At 40.7% G+C, this 22,122-nt stretch overlaps 1 protein-coding gene across 1 annotated transcript in view; it reads left to right on the top strand.

The window, feature by feature from the left end:
- The window catches only part of smchd1 (structural maintenance of chromosomes flexible hinge domain containing 1), a 268,185-nt gene that overhangs the window by 168,312 nt on the left and 77,751 nt on the right, over positions 1-22,122 (top strand). Inside the window, exons 33-35 of the mRNA XM_068031705.1 lie at positions 10,612-10,715; positions 15,521-15,582; positions 16,542-16,620. Coding sequence (XP_067887806.1) covers positions 10,612-10,715; positions 15,521-15,582; positions 16,542-16,620 — 245 coding nt within the window. The remainder of the gene's footprint in view (positions 1-10,611; positions 10,716-15,520; positions 15,583-16,541; positions 16,621-22,122) is intronic.

The following is a 22,122-nucleotide window of genomic DNA, read 5'->3' as shown; positions in this document are numbered from 1 at the left end:
AAACATGACTAAAATGAACCAGTGAGAGGAAAGGAAGAAATGTTTCATGGATAACATGCAGTCCTCAGCTGGCTATAGATTACAGTTTTGGAAATCAGTTTGCATGCCTTTAAGACAGCATCTGTGGTCCACCAGAGCTGCAACTTTATAATTTATTCCTAGACATTGATGTGCTACTGCATTTTGGTGTTTGGTGCTCTTGTTTATTTTCATGAAAAGTCATGCATGCCTTTGGAATATTGCTACTTTATATGCCATTGTTAGAGTTCAGGTTTATAGCTATATAAAATTGTCTAAGTACATCTATACCATATACCTACAGCTTTAACTTCAACTAGTTGTTGAACTGGGATAGGACGCATGTCCTAGTGGAAAGGATAAATGGAGAGGTGCCAAAGGCTTTAAACTAGTAAGATGGAGTGGGATCTACAAGAAACCTAAGCAGACTAAATGTAAACAAAACCGGGAAGGAGAGCCAAAGAAAGATTCAAGTAAGGGAGGACGTTGATGGCAAGGGAATGAATTGAGTTATCCAGCAGGGGTCTAAAAAAAGTTTAAACATAAAGTGAGAGGAAATCGTATTAAAAATGAGTTAAAATGTCCGTACAGCAATGCGCACAATGCCCAAAATAAAACGGGAGCTGGAGGCAATCATGCATTGGAAGGAACCAGACATCGTAGGGAATACTAAGACACGGCTATAGAAAAATCAGGACTGGGAATTAAACATTTCAGGTTATAACATATTGAGAACAGATGGAGAGGGAGAAAGGGGAGATGGAGTAGCTGTGCTTATTTGGGATAATAGTGGCAGAACAAAGGGACACAGCTATCAGCAAGACAAAAATAGAATTCATATGGATAGAGATAAAAGATAATAAAGGATTAATCACACTAATAGCTGTAGTCTACAGACCACCTTAATAATAGAAAGGAGGTGGAGGAAGAAATATATTGACAAATTAGGGAATTGAGTAAAAACATAGAATAATAATCATGGGTGATTTCAACTACCCTGATATTAATTGGATCGAAGAAGTAGGTAAAGGGAATAAGGGAGTTTGTACCATGTGTACAGGACTGCTTTCTAACCCAATGTGTAAAAAGCCTAACCAGGGAAGATTCACAATGGATCTAGTAATGGGGAATGAACTGAGCAAAAAAGAGAAGTAAAAATAGGGAACATATAGGCAATAAATGATCATAAATAATATGCTTTCAGATGATAATAGAGAAGGACTAAGATATGATGTAAACCAGGTTAATAGATTGGAGAAAAGCTGATTTTGAAGTTCTGAGAATAGAACTTGTGAAAATAAAATGGGCAACAACACTGGCAAACAATGATGTAGAACAATGGGAAACATTTAAAAAGGTGTTCAACTGAGTGCAGGAAAAATATGTTCCACTTAAAGGAAAGAGCAAACTAAGCACTAGTGAGACTCCATTGGATGATTAAAGAAATAAGGGAACAATTGTGGGTGAGGAAAGAGGCATACGTTAAGTACATGGACAGCAGAAGCGTGCATGATAAGCGAACACGAAATTAGGAGAAAAGTCAAAAAAAAAATTAGGAAGGCAAAGAGGAACTGGGAAATTAAATTATCAAGGAACATAAACAAAAATAGTCCTGCAGGCGCATCAATAAAAAAGAAGGCTGGGATGGGAATAGGACCGTTAAGGGATAGACAGGGTAATACCATAGGGAACGATGGAGAGATGACAGAAATATTGAGCAATTATTTCACTTCAGTATTTACCAGGGAGATTGAACAGGTAGACATGGCATTGAGATGAGATAAATGCATTTAAAATAAGTGTTGCATAAACTAATCAAACTCTCAGAAGATAAAGCCCCTAGTCCAGATTAATTACATCCACACATTTTAAAGGAATCTAGGAAAGAGCTAGCAGAGTCATTGCTACACATTTTTAGTAATTCATTAGAAAAAGGTGTAGTGCCAGAAGAAGGGGGACAGAACATGCCCAGGGAATTATAGACCAGTCAGGTTAACATTGGTGGTAGGAAAAATAATGGAATCCCTACCAAAGAGAACAGTAGAATGTCTAGAAAGGGAAAACATTATCATGAATAGTCAGCGTGGATTACAAAAGGGAAAATCTTGCTTGCCCAACCTTACTGAATTTTTTGAGGAGGTAACACAGTAGACCATGGTAATGCAGTTGATGTAATTTATCTGGATTTTCAAAAGGCTTTCAATAAGCTACTCCATAATAGATGAATGAATACGGTCAGTGGAAGGGATTGCTAGCTGGCTTCAAGACAAAAAGTAGGGATTAGGAGTAAAGGGTAGTTATTCAGATTGGCAATAAGTGCTTGGGAAGTGGTATTCCACAAGGATCAGTGCTTGGACTACTGCTGTTCACTGTTTGCATTAACAATTTGGATTTTGGAATCAAAAACGCAATTTCTAAATTTGCAGATGACCCCAAATTGGGGATAGTTAGTGCTGAGGAGGACAATAATAAACTTGCAGAATGGGCAAATAATTGGCAAACGAAGTCCAACGCAGATAAATATGAGGTACTACATTTTGATAGGAAGAATAGGGGTGTCACTTATTGGAAGGTGATAGCCTAGGTGGGATAGAGGAACAAAGTCATCTTGGAATACAAAACACCAATCATTAAAAGTTGTGCCACAGGTTAGCAAAGCCACAAAAGAAAACAAACCAAGCACTAGGCTTTATTTCAAGAGGGATAGAATTGAAAAGTGGGGAAGTTATGTTAAACCTGTATTGAACCTTGGTTAGACAACACTTACCAGTGTTATTCTGGTCGCCATATTATAAAAAGGATATAGAGGCTTTGAGGAGGGTGCAAAGATTTACAAGGATGATGCCAGAAATTCGTGGGTATACATATCAGGAAAGGATGAACAGGCTGGGTCTCATTTCTCTTGAAAAAAGAAGACTGAGGGGTGTCCTAATAGAGGTCTTTAAAATTATGAAAGGTTTTGCTAGAGTGGATGCAGAGAGAATGTTTCCTTTTGTGGGGAAGAGCCTAACTAGAGACCATCAATATAAGATAGTCACCAAGAAACCCAGTAGGGACTTCAGAAGAAACTTCTTTACCCAAAGAGTGGTGAGAATGTGGAACTCGCTACCAGTGGTTGAAGTGAAGAGTAAAGATGTTTTTAACGGGAAGCTGGGCAAGCATATGAGGGTGAAGGGGATAGAGGGTTACGATAGATTTAGATGAGGAAAGACGGGTGGAAGCTCGAAAGGAGTATAAATGCCGGCATGCTGGTTCGGCTGAATGGCCAGTTTTTGTGCTGTATATCCCATGTAATCCTTATATAAATTCCTTCCAAAGGCAATAGTACAGGTGGTCATATAATATTTACAGCTTTTGATTTCCTGGTTCAACTGTACATCATGAATATGTTACCCAAAGTTTTCCATGGCATTCACCTTTTGCCCCCTATTAAGATCTAGGTTCTAAGTTGACCCGGTACAGTTTGTTGTACAACTTAGGCCTTTTTTAAGCTGATAGACAAATTTGTAATGCAAGGCTGATCCACCAAGTCAGGAAATAATATGCCAGCACAAAAGCAAAGTACTGCGTTTGCTGGAAATCTGAAACAAAAGCCGGAAATGCTGGAAAAACTCGGCAAGTCAGGCAGCATCTGTGGAGAGGGAAAAAGTTAATGCTTCAGGTCTGTGACCTAATATACTAGCTCAGTTTCAGAATTTGATGAACAAAAGTTCACACATTATCTTGTCTTAGTTTTAGCCCTTATTTTACTCAGATTGAAATGCCATAATTTGTTTGGAATTGTATGGAGATGCCCTTCAGTTCTGCCATGGCATAGTGAATAACTTGAGGGGTTTTGCCTCCCAACAATTTCATATGTATAGGACAGTTAAACCTAGCTTTCAAAATCATCCATTGCTAATAGTGTTAAAGGTCTTAGCAACACTAACGATGACGGAGTATAACTTGGCATACTGCTCCTCAGTCTTAATCATGCTAAGCATTCTGATTTTATCTTTGAAACTGCATAGTACTTCAGGTAGTGTATTAACCAAAAGATTTGCTTAAAACTGATCTGTATAATTCAACTTGAAATCTTCCCTGCAGTAGTGCTGTTGTAATTGCCCCAGTCAGATTTTTCTCTTTTGTTCAAAATCATAATCATTAATGCACCTTTGAGATTGGAGCAGATGTTTTATCTTTCAAACTGAAGGGGTGGCTTACCGTGGGTTGCATGTAATAGACACCTACTTGTCCACCACACTGAAAAATAGGGTGAAGAGCACGCAGAAATGCATTTTCAAACAAAGTAAAGTTACCATGTTATCAGATCTGTATGATGCCACTTGGTTCTGTCTGGGATGAGATTACAAATTTGCAGACTAAATGCAATTTTCATCAAAGAAGTTTTAGTGATTATCTTGCATTACAAAAGCAAAATACTGTGGATACTGGAAATCTGAAATAAAAACAAACTGCTGGAAATACTCAGGCAGGCAGCTTCTATGGGGAGAGAAACAAAGTTAACATTTCAGGTCGATGACCTTTCATCAGAACTGGGTAAAGTTAGAACTGTAATAGGTTTTAAGCAATTGAAATGTGGGAGGGTGGAAAAAGTACAAAAGGGAAGGTGTGTGATAGGGTGGAAGACAGGAGAGATGAAATGACAAGAGTAGTTGGTGCAGGGCTAAAGAGAGTGTTAATGGAGCAAGTAAAGAAGCAAAAGATGTGTCTAGAGGAGGTGTGAATGGCACAATAATGAACTGTTGCCATCCAAAAGCAAAAACAAGGTAAACGAAATTAAGGATGAAACATGCAAGGAAAAAGGAAACAAAATGGGGGCAGAGATTATGGTCTAAAATTATTGAACTCACTCTTGAGTCTGGAAGGTGCTGTTCCTTGAGCTTCATTGGGACACTGCAGTGCGGCAAGGACAGAGAGATGAGTGAGGTGGAGAATTAAAATGACAGGCGGCCGGCAGCTCAAGGTCATGCTTGCAGACTGAATGGAGGTGTTCCGCAAAGTGGGATTTTGCATTTGATCTCCCTAGTGCAGAACAGACTGCATTGTGAGCAATGAATATGGGTATACTAAACTGAAAAACATACATAAATTGCTTTCAAGTGTTTGGGGCCTTGGACAGTGAGGAGAGAGGAGGTAAAACGGCAGGTGTTGTATCTCCTGCGCTTGCATGGAAAGTTGCCGTGGGAAGGGGAGGGGTTGATGGGGGTGATTGAGGACTTTCTCACTTAGGAAACGGTTCCTTCAGAATGCTGAAAGGGGAGGGGAAAATATTTGGTGATGGCATCACGCTGACAGTGGCGGAAATAGCAGAGGATAATCCATTGAATGCGAAGGCTGGTGGGTTGGAAGGTGAGCTTAAGAGGAGCTCTATTTTGGCTCTCGGAGGGGGAGGGAGGGGAAGGGGAAAGAGCAACAGTGTAGGAAATGGAATGGACACTGTTAATGGCCCTTTCAGTCACAGAGGGGAGAATCCTCAGTTGAGGGAAAAGCAAGACATATCAGAGGGGCTGGTATAGAAGGTTGCATCATCAGAACAAATGTGATGGAGACAGAAACTGGGAGACAGGAATCGGTCTTTACAGGAAGCAGAGTGTGAGGAAGTGTAGTCGAGGTGGCTGTGGAAGTCGTTGGCCTTAAAATGAATATTTGTTGAGTACCTATCCTCAGAAACGAAGGCAGAGAGTCAAGGAAGGGTAGGGAAGAGTTGGAGATGGACCATGTGAAGGTGAACAGGGTGGAAATTGGAAGCAAAGTTGAAGTTTTCCAGTTGAGGGTGAGAGCAGGAAACAGCATTGAGGTGAAGGAGGGGACCCAAGTAGGACTGGAATAAGGAATTTTCCACGTGTCCCACAAAAAGACGGGCATAGCTAGGACCCATGCAGGTACCCATAGCAACACCTTTTATTTGGAGGGAGCAAGTTGAGTTCAAGAAATTGTTCAATATGAGAACAAGTTCAACCAGGCTGAGAAGGGTGGTGGTGGATGGGGACTGGTTGGGCCTCTATTCAAGGAAGAAGCGCAGAGCCTTTAGTCCATTCTGGTGGGAGATGGTGGTGTAGAGAGATTGGACATCTGTGGTGAAGTGGAGACGTTTAGGGCCAGGAAATTGGAAACTGTTAGTGATGGAGGGCATTGGAAGAGTCACAGATGTAGGTGGTAAGAGAACGGACAAGAGGAGAAAAAAAGTCGAGATAGGAAGAAATCAGTTCAGTGAGGCAAGAACAGGCTGAAATGCTAGGTTTACCAGGGCAGTATGGATCTTGGGAAGGAGGTAGAAGCAGGCTATTCCAGGTTGGGGGACTTTGCGATTGGAAGCCCCTGTGGAGGCAAGATCTCCACAGAACATGAGTCAGTTTAAAAAAAAAACAATGGCTTGATATTCACTGGTGTGGTCGTGGTCCGGGGGAAGTAGGAGGAAGTTCCAGAGAGTTGGCATTCGGCCTCTGCTAAGTAGAGGCCAGTTCGCCAGACAACAACAGCACCACTGTTTGTCATCCAACCTGTAAGGGTTGGACCTGAGAGAACAGAGTGCAGTAAGTTCAGAGGAAGACAGGCTAGAGTGAGTGACGGGAGCAGAGAAATTGGGGTGATTGATGCCACATCGATAGATCTTTTCATTGAGAACTGAAGGTGGTAAGAGGCCAGAGGGAGGGTTCCAGGTGGAAGGAGAATACTGGAGATGGGTAAAAAGGTCCGATGTGGTGGGAGGGGCAGGGGAAGACTCCTGGTCAAAGAATTGGGTGAGGAGGTGAAGGTGACAGAGGAAGAGCTTAGCATCGTCACGAGCTTGAAATTCATTGAGGTGGGGGTATAAGGAGATGAAGCAGAGGTCTTTGATTAGGTCAGATCGTTCAGGGTCAGGGAGGGGAAGGTCAGTGGATATCGTGATTACACAGCAAGAGATGAGATTAGAAGAAGGGATCAGGTCAGAGGGAAGTGAAGGAGAAGAAAGATTTGCAGGGGCATTGGTACCCATGAGTTGTTGGAGCTTGCGATCCTTTGGACCTTAAAGGAAGAAAGTAAGTTTTTTATTAAAGTGTCAGATGAAATGAAAGATGAAATAAAACTGCAGACCAGGACAGCTTTGAGATAGTGAGTTGGTGATGCTTAAAAGTGTGCATGTACATGACAGAGTTATCTTGCAGTGTATGGTGAGACTGGATTTCATTACATATTTTGCTTTCTTGGTTTTTGAAGATAAAGACCATTTAAAATGTTGAATCTCGATGGCTGATTGTATGAGCTTATCAGCTAATGAAAAGGGCTTTTGCAAAAACCTTCCAAAAGCTTTTCTGCCTTGTAGTGTAAGCCGTTGACACTTGAGCAGTTTTAACGTAACACCATTGTTATCCACATCTGCCTTTCTAACCGTTGCCTCATGGAGATTATTCATTTGGTTTCTAGCTAAGTTCTACTGGTAACCATGTCTTTGGGTTCTGTGTTCTACCCCTGGGATTTGGGTACCTGTCAGAATTTATTGCTCCCACAATATTCACTCCCCACAACTCTTAACTTGCCTGGCTGATTAGAGTTATTACTAATTTTGTATCAATATAGATTTCCAGTCCAAGAGAGTAGCTGAGATTGACTTAACTTTCAGTTCAAGATTATTTTTTAATGTCTTCCTTAATTCTGATGCAGACAGCCAAAATCAAGAAATTTGTTGTTTGCTGCCTTCTATCACATCACAGAAATCAGTTTGCTCCAATTTTATATATTGCTGCACGTTGTCTTCTGCTTCCACTTGGTTTAAGGTTTTATTGTGTAAAGCTCCTTTTATAGTCATTTATGGCACAGAAGGAGGCTCAGTCAGTCCCACTCCTCCACTCAATTTCCCCATAGCCCTGCAAGTCTATTTCCTTCAAGTTCCCCTTGAAGTCATTGCATTTCCACCAACCTTGTGGGCAGCGATTTCCAGGCCATTACCACCCGCTATGTTAAAAAAATGCTTCCTCCTTTTCCCCCTGCATCTCTTGTCCAAAACCTTCAATCTGTGTCCGCTAGTCTTTGTACCATTAGTTTTTCTTGTCTAACTTTTCTAAGCCTGTATTAATCTTGTACACTTCTATTAAATCTTCCCTTAATTTCCTTTGTTCTGAGAACAACCCCAGTTTTTTCAACCTAACCTTGCAACTAAAATCCCCTATCCCAGGAATCATTCTGGTAAATTTCCTCTGCATCGCCTCAAGGACCCTCACACCCTTCCGAAAGTGTGGTGACCAGAACTAGATGCAATACTCCAGTTGGGGCCGAACCAGAGCTTTATAAAGGTTCAGCATAACTTCCCTGCTTTTGAACTCGATGCCTTTGTTTATGAAGCTCAAGGTACCATAAGCTTTACTAACCACTCAATATATCCTGCCACCTTCAAAGATGGATGCATATGCGCCCCTAGGTCCCTCTGTTCCTGCACATTCTTTAAAACTGTGCCATTTAGTCTATATTGCCTCACCCTGTTCCTTCTGCCAAAATGCTTCACCTCACACTTGTCAATGTTAAGTTCCATCTGCCACTTATCTGCCCATTCTGCTAGCCTATCTATGTTTTGCTGCAGGAAATTCATATCATCCTCACTGTTTGCCACACCTCCAAGTTTGGTGTCAGCGGCAAATTTTGAGATTGTACCCTGTATTCCAAGATCCAAGTCATTTATATAAATAAAAAAAAACAGTGATCCCAGCAATGAACCTTGGGGAATGTGACTGTCTGCCATCCTCCAGTCTGAAAAAACAACCATTTACTATGACTCTTCGTTTTCTGTCCTTAAGCCAATTTTTTATCCACAAGCCTCAGTTTTGTTAACCAGCCTTTTACTTGGTACCTTATCAAATGCTTTCTTAAAATCCATATGGACAACATCCACCCGATTCCCTTCATCAACCTTCTCAGTTACTTAATCAAAAAATTCATTTAGACTAGTCGAGCATGATCTGCCTTTTACAAATCCGCTGGCTATCCTTAATTAACTTAAACCTCTCCAAGTGGGTTGATTTTTAAGATTTGATTATCTTAAGGTTGCCATAATTGTAATTTTTGCAGGATTATTATATTCTTGGGGGAGGAGGGTAGCTGGAGGTATAGTCTGTTTCAATAATTGATAATTTTGGAAAACAAGATTCTTAATGCTTCTAGTACAATAATCTGTTTTGTCCTTTTTATTTCATGTCTGATTTCTAGATAGATTTCTTAAATTTTTGAAGTGGTTAAGGTAAAAGGATTTGATTCTGTTTAACACATTGATTTGTTGTCAGATCAAATTGGCTTTGTTGTTTCAGCCTTTAGATACTGCTTTCATGTATATTTATGCTCGAGTATTCAATTTTTGTATACTTTGAGGCAAAATTGGTATTACAATTCCAAAATTTTCTCTCGTCCTGCCACCCCCTTTACAAAATTGTTACATTGATTAAAGAGTGATGCATTTCAAGAGTATTTGTGAGCCACTATTTTTTCATTTATTTGCTGTCAGTTTTCACCTTCCCGTTCTCCTCTTGAAGTTGTTTATTTGCAGCTAGTTTCGCTTGTGCACCATGCATAAGTAGCCATTCTTTCAAAACATTGGCTGGCTATTTGACAAATGATGCATCACGCTGAACTACCTTGTGTTATTTGGTGGCCACACATAGCACACACTTCCCCCTCACCCTCGCTCCCTCTCTTCCCCCATAGGATTTAAAGTATACTAAAGATGCACACACACAACAGTGCTATCTAGAAATCGTTCCATAGGCAGAGTGCAATAGTTTGGAGTACAAACCATCAAATGCATTCCATTCAGAGTCCCTGTAAGTTTATTCTGTCATGGAATTTCTTTTCCTTCCATGCATTATGGTTTTCTGTGAGATTTATACAGTGTTGGAGTGAAGCTATATGTATAGACATGCCGGTCTGGTTACAATGCCTACAATTCTTCTGCCATTGTAACTTCATGGTGAATTGACTTCCTAGCCACACCTATATGGTACTGGAGAAGGTCGATTCTAAAGCATTAAATTAAACTTGTCTGGTCATTTGAACTATATAACAGCAGTGACTGCATTTGAAAAATTTGTGCAGATTACTTTGGGATGTCTTGAGCACATAAGGTGCTACATTATTGCAATATCTTTTCATTATTCAATAGATGAGGTTTTCTTTGCAACTTGCCATATTAGATTATTATGTTCCAGTACTAGCTAAATACAAGTTAATGGAACAGTTAACCATGTTGACAAGTTATGGCTACCTTGAATGCTCCACTCCCAGAAATTTAGCAGATATTCAGCGATATAATTTGGTTTTAACTGTCAATTCACAGTGTTCAAGTAGAGAATGCAAAACAAGCTTTTGTATTGTATTAAACTGTGAATATAGTCGCACAGAAAAAGAAATGATATTTGCAGTAAAATGCAGTGTGATTCAGTTAAACTGTACTAACCAAGCAAGTATGTTATCGATGCAGCTTTTCTTTTGCTTAATTTTTCACAATATGCTTGAAGATCATTACTTGAAAAAAAAATCTGTGATCATGGAATTTGCTATAATTTAATGCAAATATGTGGAGAAAAAATGATCTAACGTGTGAGCTGATATTTTTGTAATCTCATCTAGATTTTATGATTAGTGTTATTGCTGAGGATGGCAGTGCAATGAGGAATATCAAGCCAGCAGATCTTACCATGAGAATCTGGAGGGGCCAGCGGCTATCATCCAATGTAAGTTAAATGAATACCTGATATTAATCCAGTAATAATAACTATTTTGGCCCATCACCTTGATCCTGTTATTACTGACTCCACTTTTTCCATGAGAACATAGTGCCTTGAAAAGCTACCTGGATTAGTGGCCCAGAATTTCCTAAAACTGCATAACTGGCAAGTCATGCCATAATGTACACCGATCTTCCTGTTGGTCAGTTATGCCTAAATTTCCTGAGAATCCTATTGGGCCAGAGCATTAAAAACCAGTGTAAAACAAGTGATGCCACATTCTTTCTCAAATCCCTCTTTACACCGGGGAAAATTGAAGTTTGAAACTAACAAACTGTAATTTATGCATTTTAGGCATCACATATTTGAGAAAATACAATCGTTGCAGTTTTTCAGATTTTAACGCAGATCGTTCCAAGCCATAAAGATGCATTCAAAAATACCAAATGTACATTGTAGGGCTCTTTGAGCTCTCCATAAAATACGGGAAATAGAAGTTGACATGGAAATTTATAGTTCATTCAGGACATGCATAAATTGAGGAAATACACGAACTGCCCTCCTGCATGAATTATTGCAGAGTTATGTTGATAAACAGAGGGTTTTGGTGGAGGTTTTGTAGAAAGGTACAAGTCACTTGCGCTCAAATTTCTTGATTTTTGCACTGTAAATTGGCTTTATGCTGTATTTACAGAGTTTTGGCACAAGTATTCAGGAAATTCTGCAGGGTTCCATGAACATGAGAGCAGAAAGTGAAGTTGCTAGGATTAAAAATTTCAAAACTTGCTCAGCAATCGAATTGGAAATTGGCACATTTAAAGGTAAATTCAGTGAGATTGCATACAAAAAAGGGAGCAGGAGTCAGATGAGGTTATATCCAAATTTTCCGGCTATATCTGCCTCGCAAGGTACAGCAGCAGAAGTATAGTCTCACTGAATTTGCTTTTTAATGCTTTAAATATAGTTGTCTATTTCACAACAAAATATCGTTAAAATTAATTTGAACAATGGGTCATATTGCAGTAAAACTGAATTTTGACTCAATCTAATTAATGGGTTCAGTCCTTTCAACACCAAAATGCTGCAGATGTTGGAATTCTGAAATAAACAAAAACTGCTGGAAATACTCTGGGTCAGGCAGCATCTGTGGAGAGAGGAACAGTTAGCATTTCAAGTCGATGGTCTCTGGTCAGAACTGGAAAAGGGTTAGAGATGTAACAGAAATAAAAACAAAGTGCTGGAAATACTCAGCAGGTCAGGCAGCATCTGTGGAGAGAGAAGCAGAGTAAACGTTTCAGGTCTGAATTGAAAAAGGTTAGAAAGAAATTGGGTTTTAAGCAACTAAAGCAGGGGTGGGGGCGTGGGGAAGAGAACAAAAGGGAAGGTGTCTGATGGAGCAGAGGGCAGGAGAGATTAAATAACAAAGCTGTCCTGAAGCAAAGGCAAGAGTAGATAGAGCTGCTCATTATTCTGCTATTAACACTGTCTGTGGACGAATACTTTGTCTTTCACCACAAGCATTTACACATTCATTATTTTTGTCCCAGGACAGCTTTGTAATTTAATCTCTCCTGCCCTCTGCCCTATCACACATCTTCCCTGTTTTTCTCTTCCCCACCAACCCACCCCCCGCCCCCCCCCCCCCACCCCCTTCACTTGCTTAAAACCTAATTATTTTCTAACCTTTGCCAGTTCTGATGAAAGGTCACAGACCTGAAATGTTAACTCTGCTTCCCTCTCCACGGATGCTGCCTGACCTGAGTATTTCCAGCACTATCTGCTTTTACTTCAGATTTTCAGCATCTGCAGTATTTTGGTTTTATTATAGAGATGTAACCGGTTTGAAACAAGTACAGAGATGGGTAGGGTGGGGAGGTGGTGTCAAAGAACAAAAGGGAAGTTTTATGTGTTACGACCGAGTTTGGAGGAATGCATTGTGTTTCTCTAGTTCCACTACTCCATGGGTCACAACATTATATTTAGATGTTTTACCCAGTTACCAATACGGCCAATTATAAACTTTCTTTATTGTAGTTTCAGAATAAAAATCCGCCAACCAGGTTTCTTTAAACAACAAAATTGTTGATTTATTATAAAACAAGACTTATTCAATAATGATGCAAATCTTATTAACACACAGTTTGAAATATGAAAATATAAATAGCCACCCTTCCTAAATAACAACGTACACACCGAATAAAGAAAAAAATGGTTCTGCAGAGATCAACTCAAAAAAAACCCCACTTTGGCCAAGTTATTAATTCTTGAAGAAAAAGGATAAGATATGGAATGTTGCAAATGGCCTTTGGTCTGGCATCCGGGATCATGTAGACAGCTATCACTGGGATCTTTCTAGAGCAGTTCTGTTCAGGAGACGTCAAGGAGTGGTCTTGCAGACTTTTCAGGAGAATTACTGCGTGAGTGGTTACAGCTATCATACTGGATTCTCAAAAGATTTTCCAAAGCAGGTGGAGAAGGATGAGTTGGGTGGCTTCTCTCTTAGCAGGTTACACACCAACGTAGCATTTGAACAGTCCATGCCCAAATCAGAAATCCAAAAATTCCTGTCTAGGTTTATGATTGTCATGTGACTTCTCTGTAAACAACTCCAATAGCCAGCAAGGCTTCTTGTGTTTATTTAGCCCTTCATTGTCACTTCCAGCAAGTTTTTTTAAATCCAAAGTGTCTTTCCAGTTACCTTTTTTAAAAAAAAGAAACCCAGGCATCTGCCCAGTCTTTCAAATGAACCAATTTTCACAATCTTTGAAACAGGAATCCTCAAAAAATATTAATAATGGAAGCACCTTCATGACATATGATATGGCAGAAAGCAAGAGCGATTAAAGGACAAAAGTAATGATGGTGTAAGGCAAAAGTAGATGATAATGGGACAAATGAAAAACACAATAGTTCCAGGAGGTGTAAATGGGAATAGCAGAATCATTAACAGCTGCCATGCCAAAAAGTGGGTCTGCAGGCTACAATCTGAAGTTGTTGAACTCAGTGTTGAGTCTGGAAGGCTATAAAGTGCCCACTCAAAAGATGAGGTGCTGTTCCTTAAGCTTATGTTGAACTTCATTGGGACAGTGTAGGAGGCCAAAGTCAGAGTGGGGAGTTTTTGTTTTTATTTATTCAGCATTTTTGCTGTATAAATGCAAGTCTGTCTGTCTTTTCCAAAAAGTGTCTCATTTGAAAAGATTGTAGCAGCAAATATAAATTATTATTCATCATTCAATGACACAATTCTCATGCATGGGCACTCCTCAGGTTTTACGTACAGTATATCAGGTTGAAATCCAATTCCGTCAATGTTTGTAAAGCTGTTTTAGCAGCTCTCGAGGGGATTTGGGCAAAGTGTCCCATGTGGACAAATGTGATGCAAGGTCACAGAACTGAAACGTTAACTCTGCTTCTCTGTCCACAGATGCCGCCAAACCTACTGAGTATTTCCAGCACTTTCTGTCTTTATTTCAGATTTCCAGCATCCGTAGTATTTTGCTTTTATTTTAGTTGTTTCTGTAATTTCCCAGCCTATCATGTATTTTTGGAATATTGTAGAAATGTTCCATTTTCATGAAGTTGTGTCTTTGTACATTAATTGCCCATTAAGTGTGCCACAGAAAGTTAAGTCTAGTAATTAACTGCATAAATACCCTGTTGACAATGTGATTAAAAACTACTAACTGCCAATCAACTTCTGCTGCCCAGAAAGTGAAAAATTAAATGTGGAGTTTCATTCTTTCTTTCAAGTTGTGAATTGGAGATTTTAACATTGTCATTTTAAAATCTAAAAAAAAATCTTACTCTGCCTTCTTGTCAATCGAATCTTTTCTTCCCTTTCTGTATTTGACCTTGAATTCGCCGCCCTCCTCAGCCCTGCCTCTGTTTATTTCTCAATCCTTAAATCTTATTGGTTAAGGAGATACCCTGTTGGAACATCATTCACCAAGGTTCCAGATGCTCTGTTTCCCTGTTGACAACCTACACTTCCAGCAACTTTGTGGGTAAAATATTTCTTTGAGCTGAGGGATGCAGAAACAAGTCTAACTAACAGCATGCTGTTGAATGTCCCACTCCAGCAATTCTGGGCCTTTGTTCATTTGTTCAGCATACTTTTTTTTATGGGGGTGGTGTGTGGGGATGGGTTAAAATTTATTCCGCAAGGATGCATGGAATATAATTTGATAATTTCAAACCAAATTAATATAAAGCTATTTGTATTGGCCACTGCTGCTAAGGATGTTTAGTCTTTCATTTGTAAGACTGAGGATGAGGAGCCAGCTCACCAATTATGCTCCAGAAAAGGTACTACATTATTTATTACTGTGCCTTGGAACACAGAAGTTCAGAGAAAGAAGCCCAACCTGTCCACATGGCTCCAATAATAGAGGGCAGTTCAGAGTACCACAAAATTTCAATTTTACTTGAAACTAGGCAGGTGTTTTTAAACATAAAAGCAGTACAGATAACTGCTAAGGTCCAAACTTCAGAACTGAGGTCAGTTCTGTGTTGTATTCTTTTAAGTAGTCTCCCTTAATTAGACTGCTGACATCGTAATAGCTATTTTGCAAGACTGAGTGAACTTAAAAGATTTTTCAACCCCTATGATTGTAAAAATTCTGTGGGCATCTTGTTGCGAGTTGTGGGTTTCAAATTTTAAACAGAAATTCTTGTGCTTGCATGGAGAATTCTGATGTATTGCCTCAATTACAAGTTGAATTTATTCTATATACAAAGTAAATATTACAGCTATGTTATTAATCTGGCCTTTACCCCCAAAATTTTAACCATCTCTGCACATTTTTCTTTAGCCCACTATTCTAAACTGCAACAAAGGACGGGAAGGTGACAAAGAGGGATGCTTCTATTTCAGGTATTGATTACATGGTTCTTTTATGGCTCAATTACATGCTTTATGTGCAGAACAACAACTTGCATTTGTGTGATGCTTGTAATGTAGAAAAACCATCCCAAGATGCATTGCATATTCATTTGGCACACTGGTCTGAGTTTTTAATTTTTAATGTACTGTGCTGGACGCAGAATCCAAATGGTGCAAGACTGAGAATTTCTGAAGTCCAGTTATATTTTGTTGCAAATTAGTATTAACAAAGAGCATTAAACTTGCAATACATCGAACATGACACGGCCACAGTCTATCAGTGACAATTGGATCAATATCTCTACCTGCATTGATGTTCTGTTCCTCAAAAAGCTCACAGATAGAGGAGTTACTGAGTCTAGTTTATAGAGCTGGATTAACATATCAATGGAATGAAAAGATTGCTGAAATATTACGGGTTAATAATTTGTGCCTTTACGTGGTACTTTCAAATTCTTCAACTAAATAATGTTCCAGCCTGATTATATCATTAAAACCTGTTCCTAAACAGATCATCTCAAATTACATAGTTTACCTTGTTATAAATATTGATTTTCTTTGTATGTTTGATGAGATGCTGATATTTCAAATCTCTACTTCCCTCAAGAACCTCAGCATTAATTTAAATTGTGGGCCAGGCAAGAGCATCCTGGAGCAGCTAGGTTAATTTTAAAAGAAGTTCATACTTTGGAGAGGCTGGAGGGCTGATCTGAAGAGCCTGGCCCTAGATTTTTTTAAATCACCTAGTTCAGTCTTTTAATAATCCATAATTTAAAAAAAAAATCAAGCTCCAGCATTTTATTTGCTTCTTGATGGGTGCATACTGGACTAATTTCCAGAATTCCATAATATGGCCCCTAGGTATCCACATTCATGCAGCCTCATTGTGATATTTGTACTGCCATAAAATTATTCAAGTTCTTATCCTGTAACTTGCATTTACATTTCAGGGATAAAATCCTTCCAGAGCGGGCAGGAGTGCATACCATTCAGTTTGTTTATTCACAAGACAAGATCTGTAGTGAACAGGTATGCTGTTTGAGCTGCAAGCCATTAAAGATTTCATATCCATGTATTAAAAAGAATGAAGATGGTACAAAACTGGAAATACACATTCAGCATCAGAAGACAGGTTATATACTCTTCATCAGAACTTATGACAAAGATAATACAGCATTTGAGAAAGATGAAGAAAATGGGGGAGAATCAGTGGATAATCAAAGGAAGATAATGAGTTGAATGAGCTTTAAACTCTAGTAGAAAACCATTAAATTTAAAAAATGGCCTGTGAAATAATGAAAAAATGTGGAAGTGGGATGAAGAGACGTGGAAAGGGTCGTACAAACGAAAAGTTAGAAAAGTGGAGAAAGAAAAGAAACAGCAAATATAGCAGTCAGAAGTCAGTAATCTGACATTTGTCATGTTTGTTATGCATGCCTTATTGTTCACCTCCACTCAGTGGCACATGATCACACTTGCAGCTGTACATATCTTCCAGATGAAGCTGCAGATCCCTGTACCTATACCTACAACAATAATTTGCACATACAGTGCCTTTACCGTAGTAAAATGTCCCAAGGTACTTCACAGAAGCAAAATTTGACACTGTGCCACAAAGGGAATATTAGGAGAGGTGACCAGAAGGTTGGCCAAAGAGGTAGGTTTTGAGGAACATCTTGAAGGAGGAGAAGGGCAGAGGTTTAGGGAGGGAATTCCAGAGCTTAGGGTCTAGGCAGCTGAATGGAATCTTGGAGGATTGGAAGAGGTTACAAAGGTAGGAAAGGTCAAAGCCATGGAAGGATTTGAGAACAAGGATGAGAAATTTAAAATAAAGGTATTGCTCAACTGGGAGCCAATATAGGTCAGTGAGCACAAGAGTGATGGGTAAATGGAATTTGGTGCATGTTAGAAAACAGACCACATCACTTATGCATAATGAGAACAATTTGCTTTGTCCTGACTTCCAATAGACAATACCCTCGGACAGCTAGTCAAAACGGCTGATGTAGGCAAAATACAGGGATCTGCCAGTTCTGCTGAGGGAGAACTGGCCACATGATGAACTCTGAGCCCAACCAACAATCTTGAGAAATTACTTCACAGTGCTTCTGATTTCCACCCATTCCTTAACGTTTAGATGGTCGATCTTTGATTCTTGCTTTCTGGTTCCTGACTTTTTCTTTCCATCCCTGGCTTTCCACAGACATCTATTATAAGTTTATTGACTTACATAATTATTTGGCTTATACCTCTTCCCACCTCAGTGTTTGTAAGGACCCCCATCATTTTTGCTATCTGTCTAATTTGCTCTCATGACTCCACTTCTCATACAGGTTTCTGAAATCCTCCTTTTTCCTCACTACAGGTTTCTTGTTAACAGTGGTTGACAGAATTCTTTATTGGGTCTGCCCCATTGCCTGTGCTTCTGCCCTGATATCCTCACCTGCTCTCAACAGGGTATGTCATGTCCCACCGGCAGAACAGAACCACCAAAGGTGGTAGCACAGTGGTATACAGTCGCGAGGGAGTGGCTCCGGGAGTCCTCAGCATTGACTCCGGACCCCTTCAAGTCACATGGCATCAGGTCAAACATGAGCAAGGAAACCACTTGCTGATTACAACCTACTGTCCTCCCTCAAATGATGAATCAGTACTCATCCACATTGAGCACCACTTGAATGAAGCACCGAGGATGGCAAGTGCACAGAATATACTCTGGGTGGGGCGCTTCAAAGTCCATCACCAAGGGTGGCTTGATAGCATTACTACTGAAAGGTCTGGCCCAATCCTGAAGGACTGATCTGTCAGACTGGGTCTGCAGCAGTTGGTGAGAGAACCAATAAGAGGGAAAAATCCTACTTGAGTTCATCCTTACCAATCTGCCTGTTGCAGATGCATCTGTCCATAGTAGTATTTGCAGGAGAAACCACCACACAGTCCTTGTGGAAACGAAGTACCAACTTTACACTGAGGGGAAGCTCCATGTGTGGCACTACCACTGTGCTACATGGGATAAATTCAGAACCGATCTAGCAGCTCAAAAGTGGGCATCCATGAGGCACTATGAGCCTTCAGCAGCAACAGAATTGTATTCCACCACAATCTGTAACTTTATGGCCCAGCATATCTCTCACTCTACCATTACCATCAAGCCAGGGGACCATGGTTCAATAAGGAGTGTAGGAAAGCATGCCAGGAACAGCACCAGGCATACTGAAAAATGAGGTGCCAACCTGGTGAAGTTGCAAACACAGGATTATGTGCGTGCTAAACAGAAGCAGCATGCTTTGGACAAAGCTAAGCGATCCCACAACAACAAATCGGATCAAAGCTCTGCAGTCCTGTCACATCCAGTCGTGAAAGTTGGACAATAAAACAACTACCAGGAGGAGGAGGCTCCGTAAATATCCACATCCTTAATGATGGTGAAGCCCAGCACGTGAGTGCAAAAGACCAGGCTGAAGCATTTTTATTTTGGGCAGTATGTAGCAAGTCCAAGATGAGAGGGTGCAGCTTTAGACTTAGTTTTGGGAAATGAAGCTGGGCAGGCGGAAGGAGTGGCAGTGAGAGAGCATTTTGTTGGTAGTGATCATAATTCAGTCAATTTTAATCCAATTATGGAAAAGATATCAATTGGGGCAAGGCCAATTGCTCTAAGCTGAAGAGTGATTTAGCGAAAATGGACTGGAAACAGCTGCTTGAAGGTAAATTTGTGGGAGGCATTCAAAGGGGAGATTCAGGGGTTCAGAGTAAACATGTTCCACAAAGAAAAAGGATAGGACAGCCAAATCTAGAGCCCCATGGATGTCAAGGAGCTTACCGAGTAAGATGAGGCATGAAAGGAAAGCTTATGTCTGACACCGAGAACTCAATACTACAGAAAGCTGAGAGGAGTGCAGATAGTGGAGGGGTAAAATCAAAAAGGAAATTAGGAAAGCTAAGAAAGGGCATGAAAGAATATTGGCAAGCAAAATCAAGGTGAACCTAAAGATGTTTTAAAATACATTGAGTAAGAGGATAACTAAGAAAAGAGTAGGTCCATAAAAGACCAAAAAGATAACCTATGTGTAGGGGCAGATGTTGGTATTCTTAATGAATAGTTTACGTCTGTCTTCACAAAAGAGGGGGACAATGCAGATATTGTAGTTAAAGAAGAGAGGTGTGAAGTATTGGATATGATAAACAGGGAGAGAGGCAGTATTAATGGGATTAACATCCTTAAAAGTTGAAAAATCACAAGGGCCAGTTGAAATGTCCTAACTGGTTACAGGTGTGGTGCCAGAGGATTGGAGGACTGCTAACGTTGTACCTTTGTTTAAAAAGGGAGCAAGGGTAGTCTGAATAATTACAGGCCAGCCAGTCTAACCTCAGTAGTGGGCAAATTATTGGAAACAATTCTGAGAGACAGGATAAACTGACATTTGGAAGAGCACAGTTTCATCAAGGAAAGTCAGCATTGTTAAGGGAAGGTCTTGTCTAACCAAATTGATTGAATTTTTTGAAGAAGTAACAAGGAAGATTGATGAGAGTAGTGAGTTGATGTGGTCTACCTGGATTTTAGCAAGGCTTTTGTCAAGGTCCCACGTGGCAGACTGTTTTTTTTTAAAAAAAGCCCATGGATCCAGGGAAACGTAGCAAGGTTGAAACAAAAATGGCTCTGTGGCAGGAAACAAAGGGTAATTGTTGCAGGGTTTTTTTTGCAACTGGAGGGTTGTTTCCAGTGGCATTCCATAGGGCTCAGTACTGGGTGCCCTGCTTTTTGTGGTGTATATTAACGATTTGGACATAAATGTAGGGGACATGATCAAGACGTTTGCAGACACAAAGGGCTGGATTTTATAGGGGCCTCTACGTCGGAATGCGGCATGGGGGGCATGAAGATTGCCCTGGAGGAGGCCCACCATAGACCTAGATACCGGCAGGGCCCGTCCCGATTTTGCAGGCGGTGTCAAGGCCTCGTGGCAGCCCCTCCGCCGCTCGGCGACGGGACCTCAATTAAAATATGTAAATAAATTGACTTACCTGCATTAATGAATTTCGTGTCGCCCCCTGATGTGCGGCTGCCATCTTCACCCTGGTGGTCGGCACTAACGTGCTTTCGGATCCCTGTCCGGGGAAACGAGGTGCAACACCTGTGGGGAGGGGGCAGTTTCTCAGTGCAGGAGCGGGGTCAAACTAACTTAATTGGTCTAGGGGATGATGGGAAGGGGTAAAGTTAAAAGTTTTTGACCAGGTCCGGGGTGGGGGGGGGAGAGTTCAGGTATAGAAGATGAGTATTTTACGGGGGGAGAGGACAAGGGATGAAATGTAAATTTATTGGGGAGGTGGGAGAGGGGCTGGCAACATTTATTTCATTATCTGTAATAACTTAAAAGTAATGTTGCTTAAAAAATTTAAAGTAAATGTAAGGGCTGGAAGCCCTTTAAAAATGGCTCCGGTGCCTGCACAGCAGCACTGGACACCGTTGCCCAGGGACGGCTCGCCTGCCCCCTCCATGTCATCCAGGAGTGGGGGACGGTCCGACCCGGCCATATTAATGAGCCACCGTGTATAAGATCGCGCGGTTCCGCGGAGTGAAACCCTTGCATGTGGGCCGCCATCTGTTACACAGTGGCATCGTAGAGTCCAGCCCAAAGATTGGCCGTGTGGTTGATCGCGAGGAGGATAGTTGTAGGCTGCAAGAAGGTATTGATGGACTGGTCATGTGGAGAAAAGTAGAAAATGGAATTCAACCCGGAGAAGTGTGGCAAATGGAATTCAACCCAGGGAAGTGTGAGATGATACATTTGGGGAGGTCAAACACGGCAAAGGAATATGCGATTAATGGGAGAATACAGAGAGGTGTTGAGGAAGTGAGGGACCTTGGAGTGAATGTCCACAGATCCCTAAAGGTTGCAGGGCAGGTCGATAAGGTGTTTAAGAAGGCGTACGGAATCCTTTCCTTTATTAGCCGAGGTGTAGAATATAAGAGCAGGGAGGTTATGCTGGAACTGGATAACTCATTGGTTAGGTCACAACTTGAGTACTGTGTGCTGTTCTGGTCCCCTCATTACAGAAAGAGTGCAATTGCACTAGAGAGGGTATAGAGGAGATTTACGAGGATGTTGCGGGGACTGGAAAAATATCGCTATGTGGGAAGATTGGATAGGCTGGGGTTGTTCTCCTTGGAACAGAGAAGGCTGAGGGGAGATTTAATTGAAATGTACAAAATTCTGAGGGGTCTGGATAGAGTGAAGGGCTATTTACCTAACAGAGAGGTCAGTGACTAAGGGACATAGATTTAAAGTGATTGGCAGAAAGATTAGAGGGGAGATGAGGAAAAGCTTTTTCACCCAGAGGGTGGTGGGGCTCTGAAACTCACTGCCTGAAAGGATAGTAGAGGCAGATGCCCTCAATTTATTTAAAAGGTATCTGGATATGCAACTCAAGTGCCATAACCTGCAGGGATACAGATCAAATGCTGGAAGGTGGAGTTAGACTGGGTCGTTCATTTTTCAGTCAACGCAGACATAGTGAGCCAAGTGGCCTCTC

The sequence above is a fragment of the Heterodontus francisci genome, chromosome 5, assembly GCF_036365525.1.
Source record: "Heterodontus francisci isolate sHetFra1 chromosome 5, sHetFra1.hap1, whole genome shotgun sequence".
Lineage (NCBI taxonomy): Eukaryota > Metazoa > Chordata > Chondrichthyes > Heterodontiformes > Heterodontidae > Heterodontus > Heterodontus francisci.
This window is presented reverse-complemented; position numbering and strand designations above follow the sequence as displayed.